Consider the following 22706-nt stretch of genomic DNA (forward strand, 5'->3'; position numbering starts at 1 on the left):
TATTGTTAACTTCTCCTGGGGAGGGGTAACTGGCCTCAAGAAAGTTGTTGTTAGTTCAGACCTTCCTGTAGAGTGTTTACTGGGCAATGATCTTGAAACTTCAGTTTGGTCTGAAGTGGAGTATAGGACCCATGCAGAAATGCTGGGGATAGATGCACATGTCCTTGCTGTGACCAGGTCACAGGCCAGAAAGTGCAACACTGAACAAGTGCTGGATCCTGAAACTATGGACCAGTCACAACCCAAGAGAAAGAGCAGTAGGGTTAAGGCTGTGCCTTCCCCCCTGCCTCAGGTGGTGGATCAGCCCTCCCAGGAGGATGATTCTGAGACCCCTGAAGGAACTGTCCTAGAAGAACTTGAACCTGATCAGGTTGAGTTTCTTGGGACAGGGGGACCTTCCAGGGCAGATCTGAGGCAGGCTCAATTAGACTGCCCCTCTCTTGAACCCCTCAGACAGCTGGCTGCTGCTGAGGCTGCAGGGAATGCTCAAGGTACCCATAGAGTGTATTGGGATGAAGGGCTACTGTATTCAGAGGCTAGAGACCCCAAGCCTGGTGCATCCAGGAGGTTGGTCATACCACTGAAGTTCAGAGGCTTCCTTCTAACCTTGGCCCATGATATTCCCCTTGCAGGACATTTAGGCCAGAACAAGACTTGGGACAGGCTTGTCCCTCACTTTCACTGGCCCCATATGTCAGAAGATACTAAGGAGTTTTGTCGCTCCTGTGTCACCTGCCAAGCCAGTGGCAAATCAGCTGGCACCACAAAGGCCCCCTTCATACCACTACCTGTGGTGGGGGTCCCCTTTGAAAGAGTGGGCATAGATATTGTAGGACCAATGGACCCACAAACAGCATCTGGGCACAGATTCATACTGGTGATAGTGGACCATGCCACCAGGTACCCAGAAGCAATTCCCCTGAGGACCACAACAGCTCCTGTTGTGGCAAGGGCCCTGCTTGGAGTATTCTCCAGAGTGGGCTTTCCAAAGGAGGTCATTTCTGACAGAGGTGCCAACTTTATGTCAGGATACTTGACTGCAATGTGGAAGGAGTGTGGTGTTAACTATAAGTTCACCACACCCTATCACCCACAGTGCAATGGGCTTGTTGAGAGATTCAACAAGACCCTAAAGGGAATGATAAAAGGATTACCAGACAAGCTTAGGCGAAGATGGGACATCCTTTTACCCTGCCTTCTGTTTGCTTACAGAGAGGTCCCACAAAAGGGGGTTGGCTACAGCCCTTTTGAGCTTTTGTTTGGGCATCCTGTAAGAGGACCCCTGTGTTTGGTGAAGGAAGGATGGGAGAGACCTCTCAGACAACCCAAACTAGACATAGTGGATTATGTACTTGGTCTCCGCTCCAGGATGGCAGAGTATATGAAGAAGGCTTCTAAAAACCTTGAGGCAAGCCAAGAACTCCAAAAAGCTTGGCATGACCAAAAGGCTGTACTGACTGTTTACCAGCCAGGACAGAAAGTGTGGGTGTTGGAGCCAGTGGCCCCAGCAGCACTCCAAGACAAATAGTCTGGACCCCACACTATTGTTGAGAAAAAGGGAGAAGTCACCTACTTGGTGGACCTTGGGACTCCCAGAAGCCCCCACAGGGTGCTTCATGTCAACAGATTGAAGGCATATGTTGACAGGGCAGACATGGGGCTACTCATGGCTACAGATGAGGGGCAGGAGGAAGAGAGTGACCCTCTCCCAGACCCGTTGACTCAGAACCCTGATGATGGCTCAGTTGATGGTGTGGTCTTTTCTGACAGCCTCACTGTCCATCAACAACAGGACTGCAGACAGGTTCTGCAATCCTACAGACATATGTTCTCTCTGACCCCAAGTCAGACAAACTGGTGCACCCATGAGGTGGACACTGGTGACAGTCTGCCTGTGAAGAGTAAAATCTACAGGCAACCTGACCATGTCAGGGACTGCATAAAAGTTGAGGTACAAAAGATGTTGGAGCTGGGAGTCATTGAACCTTCAGAGAGCCCTTGGGCTAGTCCTGTAGTCCTTGTGCCAAAACCTCACACCCAAGATGGTAAGAGAGAGATGAGGTTTTGCGTGGATTACAGAGGTCTCAATGCTGTCACTAGGACAGATGCCCACCCAATACCTAGGGCAGATGAGCTCATTGACAGACTGGCAGCTGCTAAATTTTTGAGCACATTTGACCTAACAGCAGGCTACTGGCAAATCAGATTAGCTGAGAGTGCAAAGGCCAAAACTGCTTTCTCGACCCCAGGAGGGCATTATCAATTTGTGGTAATGCCCTTTGGTTTGAAGAATGCACCTGCCACTTTCCAAAGGCTGGTGAATCAAGTCCTTACTGGGTTGGATGATTATTGTGCAGCTTATCTTGATGATATTGCTGTCTTTAGCTCCACCTGGGAGGATCACCTGGTCGACCTGAGGAATGTTTTAGAGGCCCTGCAAAAGGCAGGCCTCACTATCAAGGCCACTAAGTGCCAGATAGGGCAGAGCAAGGTTGTATACCTGGGCCACCTAGTTGGTGGGGGTCAGGTTCAACCACTGGAGAGCAAGATCCAGACCATCAAGGACTGGGCTCCTCCAACTACCCAGACTCAGGTCAGAGCTTTCTTGGGCCTGACTGGGTACTACAGAAAGTTTGTTAAGAACTATGGGTCCATAGTGACACCACTTAATGACTTGACCTCCAAGAAGATGCCAAAGAAAGTTCAGTGGACAGTCAGCTGTCAAAAAGCATTTGATGACCTGAAGCAGGCCATGTGCAGTGCACCTATTCTGAAAAGTCCAGACTACTCCAAAGATTTCATTGTCCAGACAGATGCTTCTGAGTTGGGTGTGGGAGCTGTTCTTTCACAACTGAATGTAGATGGTCAAGACCAGCCCATTGCTTTTATAAGTAGAAGGCTGACCCCTAGAGAGAAACGTTGGTCAGCTATTGAGAGGGAGGCCTTTGCTGTGGTTTAGGCCCTGAAGAAGCTGAGGCCATACTTGTTTGGCACTCACTTCAAGATTCAGACAGACCATAAGCCCCTCTTGTGGCTAAATCAGATGAAGGGTGAAAATCCCAAACTTCTTAGGTGGTCCATTTCCCTACAGGGGATGGACTTCACAGTGGAACATAGACCTGGGACTGACCATGCCAATGCAGATGGACTCTCCAGATATTTCCACTTAGAACATGAGGACTCAACTGGTCAAGGTTAGTTTAATGTCCCTAAGTTTGGGGGGGGGTTGTGTAGGAGAGTAGGGTCTGCTTTCTATGTTCACCCCCACTTTTTGCTTTTGCTTTACTGGTTTTCGACTTAGATGTGGCTGTGGGCCTGCTAATCAGACCCACAGCCCTGCTGTTCTCTCTCTAAATTAATACTATGTACTTTAGGTGCATAACCCATTTGGATAGGATCACCTTATTGGCCCCTGTACAGTGTACCCTAGGTACCCAGGGCATAGGTGTACCCTAGGCCTACCAGGGGCTGCAGCATGTATTATGCCACCCCTGGCCTGGCCTTCCATTTTGACACAACTGGCTGATCATTCAGCTGGGGCAAGGTCGTGTAATCACCCCTTGCTTAGGTGTAGTATTCCTATACCTAACTTACATATAGACACATGTGTACCTATCAGTCACTCCTATGGCAGGCCTTGACAGTCCTGGAGGCAGAGTGCTTGGTAACATGTGAGATGGTGCTCTAGCATGAGCTGAGCCTGTCTGCAGCTTTCGGAACCTTGTCCTTATAGCTGTTCTATGATATAGCCTACCATATACTCTTAAAGTGCCTTATAATCTTAGACGGTTATGGTAACTATGGTTTGGCTTTATCGAAACATGTCGTGTAAGGTGTCTAACACTGTGGAATAATACCCCCATGCCATTTCTGGACATGAGAATATTATTCCCCCCTTCTAGAGGGAAAGACATGTTAAAATCATACTTCAACTGTTAGCCTCTGACCAAAGCCTCAGCATCACAAAATGGATGCTGCTGCCACGACACAAGTCTGACCTCCTGCAGCTGGGAGTGATCCCAGCCAGGGAGGCCTGGACAATAGGTTTCCTGCTTGGGGAGGTGCTAGCACCTCCCCAGACAGCCTTTAGTGTATTGGGGCAGGGTGGGCTGAAAGGAATGAGACATGCCTGGGGCACACAAGGTGTTCCTTGCATAGTCCAGTTCAAACCGGCGCTGGGGCACTCCAGCCCCAGCTCTGGCGCGAAACTGGACAAAGGGAAGTGGGTGTAACCACCCCCTCCCAGGTCCCACCCATAAGGCGTGACCTAGCAGGTATCCCAGCCCCCCAGATTAGTATAAGAGTGGGAGTTGGGCCTCAAGACTTTAGATTATCCTGAACCTGCAAAACTGAACAGAAACTCTGGACCTTCGACATTCGACGAAAGAAGAAGACTGAAGAATCTCCCTTGTAGCCAAGGAGTGGCTACCCTGTGCAAACAGGCACCATCAAGAGACTACCCTTTGCTTTGCGACCGTTCTACGAGGAACCGACTGCAGAGCCCGACCAGAGCCTTGACTTCCAGACTTCTCCGACCCTCATCCACATCTGCAGCAGAGCTGAGATCCGTGGAGGCGACGAGCGACGTGGGACCGGCTACCTGGGAAAAGTGGCTAGTAACTTACAGCGCAGCTTCTGAGGTACCCTCGAAGTTGTGCACCGGGGATTGAGAAGCCCCAACCCCAAGCACCATCTGCACCGAAGATCAGCCCCCCACACTCCACGAGTCCTGCGTGGGGCCCTTCAGCATTTTCCTGCTTGCCGCGTCTGTCCGGTTGCTTGCCCGCTGGCTAGTGGCCTTTGTGACGACGCTCCCTGAAATCTTCTGCGCTGGTTTGGCTCCTCCAGACTGGCTCTCACTTCTCTGCAAAGAAGAAGCACCCCAGACCTTCCTGGTCTGCACCAGAAGCAAGTCCTTCGTTCTTCGTGGGTTCCGCTTGCCAAGGCTTGGTGAGTCCTAGTCCAACTTCGACGCCGCCGACAGCAAGAGCCTTCGTGGGACAGCTCGCCTCCTGGTCCTGGTCGTCCTCAACGCTTCCTGGTCCTCCTGGCTGCAGCGACAAGCTTCACCTTCACCTGCAACTCTTCACGACATCGCCTGGTTCCTTCCTGGTTCCACGTGGTCACTGGCTAGTGACCTTGACTCTGTCCCTTCTGCTTGCAGGTTTCTTCTCTTCTTGATCCCAGCCTTGGGATCCACCGGACACTCTTCACTGACTGCCTGTTAGCATCTTTCTTCAGGCATCCATAGGAGTCGACGACGAAAACGACGCATCTTCACCCCTATGCACCCGCAGCCTGTGGGCTAGGTAACTTGGGTACTCCGGTGCTCATCAGGATAGTGACTATCCTAGTGTCTAGTTTTCAAGTCTCAACTTCCTAGCTACTCCGGAAGTGTCCTAAATCTACCGTTTCTAAAACTGTACTATTGCTATTGACTTTTACGCATTACGCGTGAGTGTTTCCACTCTGCACACGAATCCCGTGGGCCTCCCACTTCCTAACTAACGCTAGTGTAGTGTAGCCCCAGCGATTCCCTAGGCCTAGGCCTATTCTATTTCCGTGACAGTGGTTCTTATACCACTTACTTAGTATATGGTTTGCGTGGCCCCTAGGGCCTAACTGTATTACTTACCTGTGTGACTTACTGTATGCATTAATAAGACTGTGTTGTACTTACCTCTAATCTCATAAAGAGTGCTGAGGGTTTGCTTAGAATAAATACACTTTATTTTATATATATATCTGTTGTGGTGTCCTTTCATTTGGTATTCAAGGGATTATATATGGTATCACAGCTGGCTTCACATGCCATTCAGAGTTTAGCCTAAGACTGCTCTTGTCCATGCTACCACTAGGATAGCTGGTCTATAAGGTTGACTTTACAACCAATCACCATAAGGGTATTTGGACTGATATAAGGTGTACACTATAACTAGTGACATCATACATCAGGCCAACTTCTCACACCAACAACTCCTCTTACATCTGAAACGGAATCTCCTACTCAGCTCCTCCTAATCTGGAATTCGCAGCAACTACACCGCCGAGACAGGCCTCACTGCGGCTACCGTTGAGCGAGGCAAGACTGCGGCTCTGATCCTCCTAGATCTCTCAGCAGCCTTCAATATGGTCTCCCACCACACGCTCATCACAAGGCTGCACAACATAGGCATCCAAGGAGCCGCTCTTTGATGGATCTCCTCTCCTCACTGGGAGAACACAAAAAGTCTGCCTTCACCTGCAAACCCAAGGACATCATCTGCGGAGTACCCCAAGGATCCTCGCTCAGCCCCACCCTCTTCAACACTTACATAACACCTCTGGCCAGCAGCGTCAAAGCCCACGGACTCAGCATTATATTCTACACCGACGATACACTACTCATCCTCTCCCTCTTCAAAGACACCAGCAAGACCAACTTCCATAACTGCATTACAGACGTCGCCAACTGGATGAACGACAACTGCCTAAAGCTCAATTCGGACAAGACAGAGGTACTGATTTTTGGAAACAAAAGCTCCCCATGTGACTCATCACTGTGGCCCTCAGAACTCCGACCTACTCCTACACCCACTGACCACACTAGGAATGTAGGCATCATTCTGGGCAACAAGCTAACCATGACAACACAGGTCAACTCAATCTCCTCCTCCTGCTACGTCATACTCAACATTCTATGTAAGATATTCAAATGGCTACCCAAAGATGTAGACGCTCTATCACACAGGCCCTCATCTCCAGCCGACTGGACTATGTCCCCGCTGTCTACGCAGGGATCACAGTTCACCTCCGATGACTATAAACCATACAGAACACCGCAGCCAGACTCATCCTGAATCTCCCTAGATGAACCTACATCACCCCTACCTCAGGGAACTCTACCGGATCCCTGTACAGAAAAGATGTCAGTTCAAATTTCTGACCCATGCACAACTGCAGACCCTCCTACTTGAACCACTGACTGAACTCCCATCAGTCCACCAGGCACCTCGGCTCTGCGTCCCTTTCTCTAACCCTCACCCCCACATCCGAGATAGCAGATGCGGATGTCCCTCTTTCTCCTACCTAGCAGCAAAGACATGGAATGAGCTACCTTTTCATCTACGAACCTCCCCATCTCTTCCAGATGAAAGCTGGATTGTGCCAGCACTTGGATACCCTCACTGGTGACAAGAAGCACTCTACAAATCTACTAATTGATTGGTTAGTTGAAAAAGGGATCAAAACGATCCCTGCTGCTCACCCTCCGCCTTGGGGCCCCTTTGTGCATATCCAAGTAGATTTCATATAATTACTTAAATATACAATTTTTTGTTTTGTGTTAGTTGTGGTCTGTTTGTTCTCAGGATAGGTGGAAGCACACGCCTATGCCCACATGCAAGCTGTCACTGTCAATAAGTTGCTGCTTAGTGACTTTTTCTCTATAGGTTCATAGTGCCAAGCCAGATCACTAGTGATTAAGGGACATACTTTCTCTCTGCAGTTGGACAGTGAGTCTGCAAAGCGCTAGGAACAGATCAGCACTATCAACCCAAATCAGTAGGGAAAATAGAAAGGAGTAAAGGGACCCTGAAGAATAAGATGGCAAAGATGTGCGCAGAAACTCAGTTGATGTGGCCACGCAAGTACCCCTAGCCTTATGGACTGAGAGAGATCCCCTCCCAGAAAACTAAGCTGAGCCTCTATGAGATAGTTGTGCGCCAACCCCTGGTGCTCAGCACGAAACCTTGGTTCACCTTCGACGTGTGATTTACAGTTGAATGATGATGCAGTATCTCAATATTGCAGAAAGCTCATACAATGTCTCTACAGTTTCCGTTCTCAAATGTGAGAATACCCGAGTGTCCGACTGAGGCCTACCACTCCATCCAGCCTGGCGATCTAGTGTGTGTGCAGATGTATCCAAGGAAGACAGCCTCACTGGTATGGCCCATAAGAAGTCTTGCTTGTCACAAACATTGAGGTCAAATACCGAGGTCTGGTGACATTATTCCATTCCCCCCACTGCAAGAGAGTTGGCCTGCTCAAGGGCAATGGTGCTCCATCAGTTGATCCAAGGTCTGGGACGGTCTCTCAGCTACAGACTCATTATCTGTTGTGGGGTCAGAGCATTTGTAAACGCTCTGCCTACCTTCGCGTCTCAGGATGGTGCCTCAGCTGCCGCTCCTCATGACTGTCTCTTCTCCAAGGAAATAGCCTTCTTTTCCCAGGTCTAGGGTCCTACTCTTGGTCTAGCCTACTCTTTTCGTTGGCTAGTAGTGGGATACATTCTTGTGATGGAATGAGGAATTATTCCTAAATCGAACTGTGCCAAAGCTCACCACTCAGCCTACAAAGGCAACTCTTATGTATTGCTGCTGGAAAAATACAGACAATTGACTTTTCCTCAGGCTGGATCTATGTCAGTCAATTTAGAAGATAGTGCACCTTTGGAAGTAGTGCCGAGCAGTTTTAGTGACACTTTCCTGCATCTTTACCATCTTGGACAGGGACTGCCAGGATGTATTTGGAATCTACCCATTTTTTTTGTTCAGGCCTTCAGAACTTTAACAACCCTTTTAATAATAACATGCCAGATATAACACACCTCGCAATGGCTAAATGAGGTTTTATTTGTACCTCCACAAGAACTAACACATCCAGTATCTTCGTTAGACATAGTAGTTGTGATTAAACTGTAGAGAACATTCCTTGAGTATCGTCTTCCTCATGGACTGTTGGTCTCCAAACTTTGAACACAAGATGGTCATGCTTATTTCATTTGTGGGTATGAGCCTACCCTTGGTTGCATTTGGACTGCACTGGAACTTGTTACCCAAGGTACATTGTGCCTGCCATAAGACATTTTGATGGTCATCCCTAAAAACTTGTTACCCAAGGTACACTGTGCCTGCCATAAGACACTTTGATGATCATACCTTAAAACTTGTTACCCAAGGTACACTGTGCCTGCCATAAGACACTTTGATGATCATCCCTTAAAACGTGTTACCCAAGGTACACTGTGCCTGCCATAAGACACTTTGATGATCATCCCTTAAAACTTGTTACCCAAGGTACACTGTGCCTGCCATAAGACACTTTGATGATCATCCCTTAAAACTTGTTACCCAAGGTACACTGTGCCTGCCATAATACACTTTGATGATCATCCCTTAAAACTTGTTACCTAAGGTACACTGTGCCTGCCATAAGACACTTTGATGATCATCCCTTAAAACGTGTTACCCAAGGTACACTGTGCCTGCCATAAGACACTTTGATGATCATCCCTTAGAACAGAAAATGGGTTGGAGAACAGTCTTGGTCACTTCTAGATTCTTTTACGCTCTGATACCCAGGCACGGCATGACTGTGGCACCAGATGAGATAAAAAGGAAGTCTGAGATTTTTAAAAAGGTAGCAAAATCCACCCCGGTAGTCTTCGGATTTGTTATAGAGCAGCTAGATACACATGCAATAAAGCTAGGGGCTTATTTATAAGCCCCTGGCACCACCGGTGCCTCATTATTTATGATGCTCCGATCGCACAAATTGCAGACCCATATCTATGAGGCCAGGCAAAGTCACTATTTGTGGCTTTTCTTGGCCTCATAGATAAGGTTTAAGGCAATGCAGCGCAATTAGCTGTGTTACCTTACAATATGTAAGGGAAGTGTTGGCGTTGCAGTGGGTGTTCGCTCGTAATACCCATGGGTTTTGACGCATTCCCAGATTTACAAGGTTCTGTAAACCTGGGACTGCGTCAAAACTAGTCAATTTGTTGCGGAACCTAGAACTAATTGCAATACAATTTCTGTGAGTGGATTGTTATTGAAATTTTTCCGTAGAAAACGATGGTGAAAAGTCTACCACTCTATCATGACGCATTAATCCAATATGGCGGATTTTTCAAAATGGCTGCCCATTATTTGGGATATAGGGTATAACTGTTTATATGCCCATGTGTGGTATCATTTTATATGTTTTTAGGGACGGGAAAGTCAAAAATACCATCAAAAATTGTTTCTGATGACCATAATATCAAATAATCGCGGAATATGTCAGATAGACAAAGTTTGTATAATTTTTTTGTTGACTTATATGACAAAGTGTGAAGGAACGTAAATATTACAATGAACTTTTGAAATCAAAAGTTTGCTATTGTTTGTGTTTTGTTTTGTAACTTTGTTGTTATTGTTTGTTTTTTTGTTAATCAAAAATGTTTCATTTATGTGTTACAGGTTCTTGAGAGTTGCTGTGACATACAGTGAAAATGGACGTAGAAAAGTGTTTCATTTGTGATGTGGTGTTTCAAGAAGATGACGATGTATCTGTACTCACTGAAAGAGGAGTGATTGGAATTCAAAAAACATGCAAGGAAAGAAAAATATCTAAGTTTCACGTTTGTGTTGGGCAGAGAGTTCACAAGAAATGTAGAGCGCATTTTGTTAACTTGAAAACTCCGTTCCAGGAGAAAGAATCAGATCCCACAACTTCTCGTGTTCTACGGATGTGTGAAACCCCGTTTGATTTTAGAAAAAATTGTTTTTTCTGTGGTACTGAGTTAAGTTTATACTTCAGGGAGAGGAAAAAAATGCGTGGTTTAATGCACGAACAGTTGAATACAAATCATCAGTTTTACAAAAATGCAACGAACGCAATGATGAATGGGCAGACAAAGTTAAGAGACGTATCCAAAATGTGTCTGATTTACATGCTGTAGATGCATGCTACCACAAACCGTGTTACGGCAATTTTTATAGTGGAAAATTCATTCCTGGGCAGTTCACTGATAACCCTCCAATATCTTCAGGTCGACCAGAGGACTCAGTTCACCAGGAAACTTTTCTTCAAGTAGTTAAATACATGGAAGCAAATGATGAAGAACAAACTACTGTTAAAGAACTTGTTAATAAAATGCGAGAATTACTGCCAGAAGATAGCGAACCATACAGTTCAAAGTATATGAAACAAAAACTCAAAGAGCATTTTGAAGATGAAATCTTCATAGGAACAGTTGCAGGGACTGCTGATGTCATTACTTTTAAAAGTACAGCTGCTCATGTATTGCAAGAGTACCACAGTCATAGCCATGAAGATGTTGAAGAGGATCGAAACAATCTTCTTATGGCAGCTGCTGAAATAATAAGAAATTATATTAAAGACATCCCTGTAGAACCAGAAACATATCCACCCATTGAAAACATGAGTAGTGTTGACTATAATGTGAGCTATATTCCTGATTCGTTAAGGCTCTTATTATCAGTTTTTGTTACTGATAAAACCAACAGAGAGAGAAAAGTAGCTTCTATAGGACAGGCAATTATGCAAGCTGTGCGCCCACGAGTCTTAGTTGCACCGTTGCAGTTAGGGCTGGCAGTTCAATTACATGACAACACAAGCTGGAGATTTGTAGTTGAAGCAGTAAATCATATGGGATTCTGCAGCTCCTATTCAGAAGTTCTTCGTTTTGAACGTTCAGCTGCAGCAGAAAGAGAAAATACTATACCTGTCCTTGTGGAACCTCCTGAAAGTTCTCCGAAATTCGTTCAATATGCAGCTGATAATATTCAGAAAAAGCAACCAGGTGAAGATAATGAAATCAGTTCAATCTGTTAAATTGAAAGAAGAAACCTTTGTCATGGATCCTGAACTATTGTTTCAGGATTGTTGCTTTGTGCTCAGACTAGTGGCGTGGATTTGCAGGAGGTGTTTCGTTATGAGCTGTGCTCATACCCAGCTAGTTTATTCAATAAACATGGATTTATGAGGGAATCTGGGAAGTCGCAGCTTGCCAATTATATTAAAGAGGAAGTACCAGCCGTTGCTAACATGTCCGAAAACATGCAGTTCGTCATTGATGGTGGGTGGTTACTACATCGCCTTCCTTGGAGTCCGAATCAGACATTCCATGAGCTGCTTTGTGCCTATGCGAGATATGTGCTAACAAAGTATGGCCAGGCAATAATAGTATTCGACGGATATGGAGATACGTTTTCTACAAAATCAGAAGCCCATCTAAAAAGAAACAGGTATTGTAGGACCTAAAGTAAATTTCATAACTTCTACCTCCATCGCCATCCAGAAACAATTATTTCTGAGTAAAAATGAAAATAAACAAGCCTTCATTGATCAATTATCGCAAAAGTTACAAGAAGCTGGGTGTAAAACAAAGCAATCTCATAGTGATGCAGACTTCATGGTCGTTTTGGAGGCTATTGAGTCGGCCAAAACTCATCCTACAGCCATTGTTGGCGAGGACACCGATCTTCTCATACTACTCCTTCATCATTTTCAAGAAAACCAATTTGATATTTTCCTTTGCCCAGAACCTAAGAAATCTTCCAAAAACATAACTGTGTATGATATTAGGAAATTAGCAAAAGCTTTTGGTAATGACGTCTGCTCTCACATCTTATTTGCTCACGCCGTATTAGGATGTGATACCACCTCCAAACCATTTGAATTAGGAAAACGTGACTCCATAAAGTTGCTAAGAAAATCAGGCAGCTTCAAAGAAAGTGCTGCCGTATTCCAAACTTCACAAAAATCAACAGAAGAAATTGAAAATGCTGGTCTTAATGCTATTATAGAGTTGTATGGAGGAATAACAGGAGACAGCACACTACATGATATGAGACTTCGAACTTTCACTTCAAAGGCAACAAAATCAACAATACATGTGAAACCGGAAGTCTTGCCTCCTACAGAGGATGCTTACAAATTTCATTCACTCGGAGTATATCATCAGGTGCAGCAGTGGATGGGAATTCATATGGATTCATTACAGTGGGGATTTGAAGTGAAAGATGGAAGATTGGCTCCCATTAGAATGAGTGAAGCACCAGCACCAGATCATTTATTCAAATGTATTCAAATTTGTGAAATGTGGCTGTAGCAAGAGTCAATGTGCGACTCTGCAATGTATATGCAAAAGACAGGGAATAGTGTGCACAGATGTGTGCACGGATTGTCGAGGAATAAGCTGTTGCAATTCCATGGAAGTGGACATGGACGATGATGGAAATCATACTATTCTTATACTGAGCAGTGCTGTTTGAATCTATCTCTTTAACAATTTTCATTTGTCAGTGTCATATTGAGAAGTGCTATATTATCTAGTTGGAATTTGTTTATCCTTTTAAAATGATGTTAAAAAAATGTAAATAAAAAATAATGTCAAAACTATGTATGGCATATTAACATATAATTATCGTTGTTTATTGTATTAATCCCAATTTGATATTATGGTCATCAGAAACAATTTTTGATGTTATTTTTGACTTTCCCGTCCCTAAAAACATATGAAATGATACCACACATGGGCATATAAACAGTTGTACCCTATATCTCAAATAATGGGCAGCCATTTTGAAAAATCCGCCATATTGGATTAACGCGTCATGATAGAGTGGTAGACTTTTCACCATCGTTTTCTGCGGAAAAATTTCAATAGCAATCCACTCACAGAAATTGTATTGCAATTAGTTCTAGGTTAGCACATTTTTTGAACTAATTTGACTAGACTATATGCCTCGCCAGGGCTGGCGTAACGAGGAGAAATAATATTTCTCATTGTTTTTTCCTCTATGTGTGCTGCATTCTGAAAACACCTTTTGAGATTGTTTTTGTGTACCCCTTCCTGTACAAAAACAATCCTGACAACAACACAGACACCTGCAAGGGTATCTGCATTGGTGCAAAGCAGCCAAAATGATGCCAACACAGTAGGAAAGGAAAGGAATGTGCTATATATCATAAATACAGCACATTTCTGCCCTTTCTGTTTGACGCAGCGTAGCGCAGCAAAGTGACTTACTGAACTTCACTACATCAAAAACTTGTAAATGAGGCCCCTAGTTCAGAAAAAGATGGCGGTCCAAGGGGAGTTTGTACTATTGTAGGAACCGAGTGTGGCGCTCATCTTACCAAAACCTCTCTCAGCACACACAAGCAAGTAGACTACATTACGAAGTGTAAAGAGTGTGCAGACGCTGAATCCCATATTTTTCCTGGGTATTTCAGTGGTTGAAATCTTGTGTCAAATACACCAACGATTTATAAGTCCAATGGGCGGCGCTTTAGTTCCACTCTTTGCTTCATGTGTTTGCTTAATCTTACATGCCCTAGCAGTTTTAGCTCTTTTCAGGATGCCGCATTTCAGATTTGTTTTTCCTGTATCATATTGCTGTTATATATTGCATACTTTGAACTGAGCCGTTGCTTCAGCCTGTCTGTATGGGCCGAGGGGCTATGCCCCCGCCTATTTCCTAACAAGCAGAGTCTCTGCAGACTGAACGAATGGTCAGCCGGACAGACACTCTTCTTGTTCAGGTCAGGCAGGCAGGAGCTAGACATGCGCTGAATGTACAGGCCCCCCGCTGCTTGAGCTGAACTTTTCCAGGCTGAGGATTTCACAGCCCTGTGGGCATGACCACCTCATCCTGGCAAAAATGCCTCGAGGCCCTCCCCCTCGGGACATGGGGGAGAATCCCTGATGGCCTAGGTCTGGACTCTTCAGTTTAAGCCCAGAAGTGTCCAGGGCTGAGTGTCGATCAGTGACACCTCGTCACAGAGTGACGTGGGGTCAGCAGCCTCACTGACCCCATCACACTCTGTGACGAGTGAAGGACTACTGCCTTCCCTCATTGGGCCCATAATCAGTAAGGCTAGGCCTATTTTAAAAAACAAGGGGCATATCAACAACAACCGGCGATAATTATCGCTGATAGCACTTAGCGCCAGGATAATTATTGCTGGCTAGCGCCGATTTTTATCGCTGAGATAGCGTGCTATTAGCAACGCTTATCTCATCAGCGATAAAAATCCTGGCGCTAACTGGCTAATTTGAGATTATCGCTGGAAACCCAGCGATAATCTCACGTTAGCTAGTTGATAGGGACAGACAAGCTTAGCCATGATATCCACCTTCCATAGGATATCATGGCTAAGTCAGTCCTGAAGCAGGCGTAAGGAAAGTAGCGATAACAGGGGTTATCGCTACTTTTCCTGATACTATGCTTCATATCGTGGGGCTTGATGATAGGAGAAATGTCGCTTAGCGACATTTCTCCAGTCATGTTAGGTCAGGAACGCCCACTTTGCATCTCATTAGAGATGCAAAGCTGAGCGTTAGGAATCCTGACGCTAAAGCAAGGTTTCACGCGTTAGCGTGACCTTGCTGATTAGGCGATACAATTATCGCCGCTTTTCGGCTGAAAACGGCCGCAAAAGCGGCGATAATTTTTTATCGCCTTCTTGTTGATATGCCCCCAAAAAACTACACACGTGCCAGTACTGATCTCAATTCACCATCTCACATCATGATCACGCAAACCACTTGGTATGACCATATATCCTATTTTTTCTGGTATTTTATATCATATGTCAAAAAATAATCGCAATAAATTACATTCTTTACAACAAAACAAACGAGACATTTGACAGTTTACCTACTAAAAGCTAGTACAGAAATCTTACTAGCTCCGGTTCTGTACTTCTCGAGACAGTATATCTTTTTGTCACACAACAAACACAACCACGCCCCTTCGGCTTAACACACTACGTATGTATTCCTTTAACAAGGACAAAACCACACGGGGGGCCAACTGGGCTCAATAAACACCCTCTCAGGCATAGCTTCTGTTAGTTCACCTTATGAGCCTCCCTGGCAGATGCTTGCGTGAAACGCTTGTTTGGAAAAACAACCGTTTGTGTTGTTGTAACGAATGTAATTTAAATCAATAACGTTGTTGTGTCTCTATGTTGTACAATGGTCTGTGACAAATTGTTGTTCTAACCAATGAATAATGCATTTTTGATAAGTTTGAAAAAAAATAAAAAAAATAAAATAAAATAACACAACAAATAAGATATAAGGTCACACCAAGCGGCTTGTGTGATCATGCTGCGAGATGGTGAATTGAGATCAGTACTGGCACATGTGTAATTTTTGGATTCCCTCATTGGTTGACATTAAGTCAGCTAATGAGAGAAGGCAGCAGTCCCAACCCTCCATGGACCCCTGAGTCATATCTCCCGGAAAGCTGCAGTGAAGGTAAGTTTTGCTTTTTGATGTTTGGTGCTTGCATGTGTGCAGGTATAAATGTATGTATGTATTTGTGTGTATTTGACTGAGTGACGTTTGTGAATGAGTGTGTGTGCACACGTGTGTGAATGTATGGGAGTGAGTGTGAGTGTATCTGTGTATGTGTGGCCCCCGCGTATCACCCGCCACCTCCGAGTCCTCCAGGTGCTAAAAACGTGCCTTGATTCAGAGCTCTGAAGGCAGTGCCAGTTTCTCACAGTGGCTCAAACATGTGTTCAAGATGCATGGTCATCCAATCCTTGGCCTCTTTGCAGAGCGCACAGCGGAAAGGTCACGTATTCCACTTTCAATCGTTATTTTGTGAATATGTTCATGAAGCAGGTACACAGTTGTCAAAATATTGACAAGACAAAGGTATAGAAGATGCAGTGCTTACTGCTGAGTAGGTGCATTGTGTGTTTGAGGGTGGGAAGTAAATGAGGTGAGTGAAAAGAGGGTGAAGAAGAGATAAAGAGACATGGGATAAAATATGCAGATGGGCGAGATGTGGGGAGAAAAAGGATGCAAGTGTCTAAAATAGAGTGAATATAGGAGGAGTGACTGAGACGCTCTGGAGACCACTGCCCCTTCCAAGACCTCAGAAATGTTTAATGTTTAATTCAGTCTCACAAGTTCATTATTGAAACATCTGCAATATTATTGTTAACAACAAAACCGTTGTTGTTCGTCATTTGTCTTAAACACTAGCACCTGCGGATAAAGCCAATAGCCCTGACGGGTTTTAGGTGTCGGCCTCCTGTTGTGTCATATATCTGTAAACAATAACAGAAGGCTCAGAAAGGAACCAAAGGACCAGTCGAGTGGAAACACAGAAATGCAGTCCACCTCTGTACACCACGCCCTTCAGTAGAGAGGCCTGCCCCACTTTCAGAGACCCCGCCTTGTTTAACCCCACTTAAAACCTGGGTGGGTAGATGGATGGATGAGAAACAGATGCGTGGTTAGAGTGAATGGATGAATGAATGGATAGAGCAGTGTGTAGATTGTGAACTGATTCGCTGCGCAGGTGGATGAATAGATGGATTAAAAACCGAGGGGTGGGTAGAGAGAGCAGTGTAGATGGGTGTGTTGAGGGGAGCTGCCCGCCTCCAGGCGCTGGCTGGAAGTTCTTTCAGCTGTTGAACCATGTCCCCGTGCCTGCTTCAGAAGAGAGGGCGCAGCCGGCAGCCATCCGCCCAGGTGGGAGAGGAGGGCGAGGAGCCCTGTGAATCTACAGCCATCCTCCGAGCAGCACCGAGCTCTGACGTCAAGAGCTGCTCGGCCTCCTTCCCTCGAGAGCTGAGCTCCTCCGTCAATGAGCGCTCCTCGGCGCACAGATACCCATCGCTGCCCCCACTCAGCGCGCGCAGAGCTGCCCCCAGAAGCCGCGCGCCCAGCCTGGCATGACCCATCCACAGGTCCCTGGCAGCGCCCCCTACCCTAGCCAGGGGATGTGAGACCCGAGGCTCTTCTCTCAGACCAGCAGGTGCCCGGTCCAAGATGCTCCCGCTGCCAGTCATCGCCCTGGGTGCCACCCTGGGCACCGCCACCGCCCTCATCGCCCTCTGTGGCATTCTCTTCGTGTGTAAGTGCATGCGGACGAGGAAGGGGCTTTCGGACTCTGGCCAGGAGGAGGCGCCAGAGAGCACCAGGGCCAGTGTGCTGCAGTCGAGCCAGCAGGTAAGACCACACATGCCCCTGAGGGTTCTGGGGGGATGGGTGGGCAATATTTTCATACTTTCAGGGATGGAGGGGCTCCCGAGATGGGTGGCCGACATATGTCAGACACCTGTATGTCAATGGGATTCTAAGGGGCACCTTCAGGGATGGAAGGGGTCCTGAGAAGGGGGCCAGACATCTGTCAGACATCCGCCTGCAAATGGTATTCTAAGGGCTGCCTTAACGGACAGAGAAGCTCCAGAGAAGGGTGTCAGACATCTGTCCGACACCTGTCTGGTAATGGGATTCTAAGGACCACCTTCAGGGATGGACGTGGTCCTGAGAAGAGTGTCACAGACATCTGTCAGACACCTGTATGTAAATGGTACTCTAATGACTGGTTTTAGGGACGGAGGGGCTTTCGAGAAGGATGTGAGACATCTGTCTGTAAGTGGGATTCTAAGGACCACCTTCAGGGATGGAGGGATTCCTGAAAAAGGTGTCAGACATCTGTCTGTAAATGGGATTCTAAGAACTACCTTCAGGGGTGGAGGGGCTCAAGAGAAGGGTGTCGGATAACTGTCAGACACTTGTCTGTCAATGGTATTCTAAGGACCACCTTCAGGGATGGAGGGACTCCCAAAAAGGGTGTCAGACATCTGTCATACATCTGTCTGTAAATGATATGCTAAGGACTAGGGATCGAGGGCCCCCAAGAAGGGTCTCAGACATCTGTCTGAACTACCTTCAGGTGTGGAGGCGTTCCCGAGATGGGTTCCAGACATCTGTCAGACATCTGTCTGTAAATGCGATTGTAGGGACTACCTTTAGGGACGGAGGGGCTCCCCAGAAAGATGTCAGACATCTCTTTGTTAATGGGATTGTAGGGACTACCTTCAGGGATGGAGGGGTTCCCGAAAAGGGTGTCAGACATCTGTCTCTAAATGACATTCTAAGGGCTACCGTCAGGGACTCAGGGCCTCCAGAGAAGGGAGCAGCTACAACATTTACTGAGTTTAAAGTTTTGTGAGTGCCCCCATCCCCCACCCACAATCAAGACCAACAAAATAAGCTGCCGCCACTGAGATGGAGGAGGTTGGTCAGACGTTGTGCTGGCCACAGAGCCACCCAGTGGACATCGTCCTGACCTGTGGCACCTGCGTGATGCTAGTGTTGAGACTCAACAACAGCTCTGCCAGTGCACCTCCACCCGGACCCCAGCACTGCCATCATTTGCAGCGTTGGGAGCAAGAAACCACAGCTCTGCCAGTGTACCTCAGAACTGCCATCATTCGCAGCGATGAAACCACAGCTCTGCCAGTGCACCTCCACCCGGACCCCAGCACTGCCATCATCTCAGTGTTGAAACCACAGCTCTGCCAGTGCACCTCCACCCGGACCCCAGCAGTGCCATCATCTCAGTGTTGAAACCACAGCTCTGCCAGTGCACCTCCACCCGGAACCCAGCACTGCCATCATCTCAGCGTTGAATCCACAGCTGTGCCAGTGCACCTCCACCCGGACCCCAGCAGTGCCATCATCTCAGCGTTGAAACCACAGCTCTGCCAGTGCACCTCCACCATGACCTCAGCACTGCCACCACTCGCAGCGTTGAAACCACAGCTCTGCCAGTGCACCTCCACCCTGACCCCTGCACTGCCATCACTCGCAGCGTTTAAACCACAGCGCTGCCAGTGCACCTCCACCATGACCTCAGCACTGCCATCATTCGCAGCGTTGAAACCACAGCTCTGCCAGTGCACCTCTGCTCTGACCTCAGAACTGCCATGATTCGCAGCGTTGAAACCACAGCTCTGCCAGTGCACCTCCACCCGGACCCCTGCACTGCCATCACTCGCAGCGTTTAAACCACAGGTCTGCCAGTGCATCTCCACCCTGACCTCAGCAGTGCCATCATTCTTGAAACCACAGCGCTGCCAGTGCACCTCCACTCTGATCTTTAGCACTGGCATCATTCGCAGTGTTGAAACCACAGCTCTGTCAGTGCACCTCCACCCTGACCTTCAGCACTACTATTATTCGCAGGGTTGAAACCACAGCTCTGCCACTGCACCTCCACCCTGACCTCAGCACTGCCATCATTCGCAGCGTTGAAACCACAGCTCTGCCAATGCACCTCCGCCCTGACCTCAGCACTACCATCATTCGCAGCGTTGAAACCACAGCTCTGCCAGTGCACCCCACCCCCTCTCATCCCAATGACCTCTGCACTTTCATCATTGCAGCGTTGAAACCACAGCTCTGCCAGTGCACCTCCACCTGGACCCCAGCACTGCCATCATCTCAGCGTTAAAACCACAGCTCTGCCAGTGCACCTCCACCCGGAACCCAGCACTGCCATCATCTCAGCGTTGAAACCACAGCTCTGCCAGTGCACCTCCACCCGGAACCCAGCACTGCCATCGTCTCAGCGTTGAAACCACAGCTCTGCCAGTCCAGCTCCACCCGGAACACAGCACTGCCATCATTCGCAGCGTTGAAACTACAGCTCTGCCAGTGCACCTCCACCTGGACCCCAGCACTGCCATCATCTCAGCGTTGAAACCACAGCTCTGCCAGTGCACCTCCACCCGGACCCCAGCACTGCCATCATCTCAGCGTTGAAACCACAGCTCTGTCAGTGCACCTCCACCCGGGACCCAGCACTGCCATCATTTGCAGCGTTGGGAGCCAGAGACCACAGCTCTGCTAGTGTACCTCAGAACTGCCATCATTTGCAGCGTTGAAACCACAGCGCTGCCAGTGCACCTCCACCCTGATCTTCAGCACTGCCATCACTCGCAGCGTTGAAACCACAGCTGTGCCAGTTCACCTTTACCCGGACTGTCAGCACGGCCATCATTCGCAGACTTAAAACCACAGCTCTGTCAGTGCACCTCCGCCCTGACCTCCTCAGCACTGCCACCATTCTTGAAACCACAGCTGTGACAGCTCTGCCAGTGCACCTCCACCCTGATCTTCAGCACTGCCATCATTCGCAGACTTTAAACCCCAACTCTGCCAGTGTACCTCCAACTTGACCTCAGCACTGCCACCATTCCCAGCGTTGAAACCACAGCTCTGCCAGTGCACCTCTGCTCTGACCTCAGCACTGCCACCATTCGCAGAGTTGAAACCACAGCTCTGCCAGTGCACCTCCACCATGACCTCAGCACTGCCACCATTCGCAGAGTTGAAACCACAGCTCTGCCAGTGTACCTCCACCATGACCTCAGCACTGCCATCATTCGCAGACTTAAAACCCCAACGCTGCCAGTGTACCTCCAACTTGACCTCAGCACTGCCACCATTCACAGCGTTGAAACCACAGCTCTGCCAGTGCACCTCCACCATGACCTCAGCACTGCCACCATTCGCAGCGTTGAAACCACAGCTCTGCCAGTGCACCTCTGCTCTGACCTCAGCACTGCCATCATTTGCAGCGTTGAAACCACAGCTCTGCCAGTGCACCTCCACCATGACCTCAGCACTGCCATCATTCGCAGCGTTGAAACCACAGCTCTGCCAGTGCACCTCTGCTCTGACCTCAGCACTGCCATCATTCGCAGCGTTGAAACCACAGCTCTGCCAGTGCACCTCCACCATGACCTCAGCACTGCCATCATTCGCAGCGTTGAAACCACAGCTCTGCCAGTGTACCTCCACCATGACCTCAGCACTGCCATCATTCGCAGCGTTGAAACCACAGCTCTGCCAGTGCACCTCTGCTCTGACCTCAGCACTGCCACCATTCGCAGCGTTGAAACCACAGCTCTGCCAGTGCACCTCTGCTCTGACCTCAGCACTGCCATCATTCGCAGCGTTGAAACCACAGCTCTGCCAGTGCACCTCCACCATGACCTCAGCACTGCCACCATTCACAGCGTTGAAACCACAGTGCTGCCAGTGCACCTCCACCCTGCCCTCAGCACTGCCATCATTCGCAGTGTTGAAACCACAGCGCTGCCAGTGCACCTCCAACTTGACCTCAGCACTGCCACCATTCGCAGCGTTGAAACCACAGCTCTGCCAGTGCACCTCCACCATGACCTCAGCACTGCCACCATTCGCAGAGTTGAAACCACAGCTCTGCCAGTGTACCTCCACCATGACATCAGAACTGCCATCATTCGCAGCGTTGAAACCACAGCTCTGCCAGTGCACCTCTGCTCTGACCTCAGCACTGCCACCATTCGCAGCGTTGAAACCACAGCTCTGCCAGTGCACCTCTGCTCTGACCTCAGCACTGCAATCATTTGCAGCGTTGAAACCACAGCTCTGCCAGTGTACCTCCAACATTACCTCAGAACTGCCATCATTCGCAGCGTTGAAACCAGGGCTCTGCCAGTGCACCTCCACCATGACCTCAGCACTGCCACCATTCGCAGCGTTGAAACCACAGCTCTGCCAGTGCACCTCTGCTCTGACCTCAGCACTGCCATCATTCGCAGCGTTGAAACCACAGCTCTGCCAGTGCACCTCCACCATGACCTCAGCACTGCCACCATTCGCAGAGTTGAAACCACAGCTCTGCCAGTGTACCTCCACCATGACCTCAGCACTGCCATCATTCGCAGCGTTGAAACCACAGCTCTGCCAGTGTACCTCCACCATGACCTCAGAACTGCCATCATTCGCAGCGTTGAAACCACAGCTCTGCCAGTGCACCTCCACCATGACCTCAGCACTGCCATCATTCGCAGCGTTGAAACCACAGCTCTGCCAGTGCACCTCTGCTCTGACCTCAGCACTACCATCATTCGCAGCGCTGAAACCACAGCTCTGCCAGTGCACCTCCACCATGACCTCAGCACTGCCACCATTCGCAGAGTTGAAACCACAGCTCTGCCAGTGTACCTCCGCCCTGACCTCAGAACTGCCATAATTCGCAGCGTTGAAACCACAGCTCTGCCAGTGCACCTGTGCTCTGACCTCAGCACTGCCATCATTCGCACCGTTGAAACCACAGCTCTGC

At 48.0% G+C, this 22706-nt stretch overlaps 1 protein-coding gene across 2 annotated transcripts in view; it reads left to right on the forward strand.

Annotated features, from left to right (window-relative positions):
- The first annotated feature begins 17123 nt into the window (after positions 1 to 17123).
- The window catches only part of SYT13 (synaptotagmin 13), a 237112-nt gene continuing 231529 nt past the window's right edge, over positions 17124 to 22706 (forward strand). Inside the window, exon 1 of one of the 2 annotated variants that reach the window (XM_085643436.1) lies at positions 17124 to 17752. In XM_085643436.1, the coding sequence (XP_085499562.1) occupies positions 17573 to 17752 (180 nt within the window). In that variant the 5' untranslated portion in view covers positions 17124 to 17572. The remainder of the gene's footprint in view (positions 17753 to 22706) is intronic. The other variant, XM_085643435.1, reaches the window with a different exon arrangement.

This window comes from Triturus cristatus, chromosome 3_1, assembly GCF_964204655.1.
Source record: "Triturus cristatus chromosome 3_1, aTriCri1.1, whole genome shotgun sequence".
NCBI classification, from domain to species: domain Eukaryota; kingdom Metazoa; phylum Chordata; class Amphibia; order Caudata; family Salamandridae; genus Triturus; species Triturus cristatus.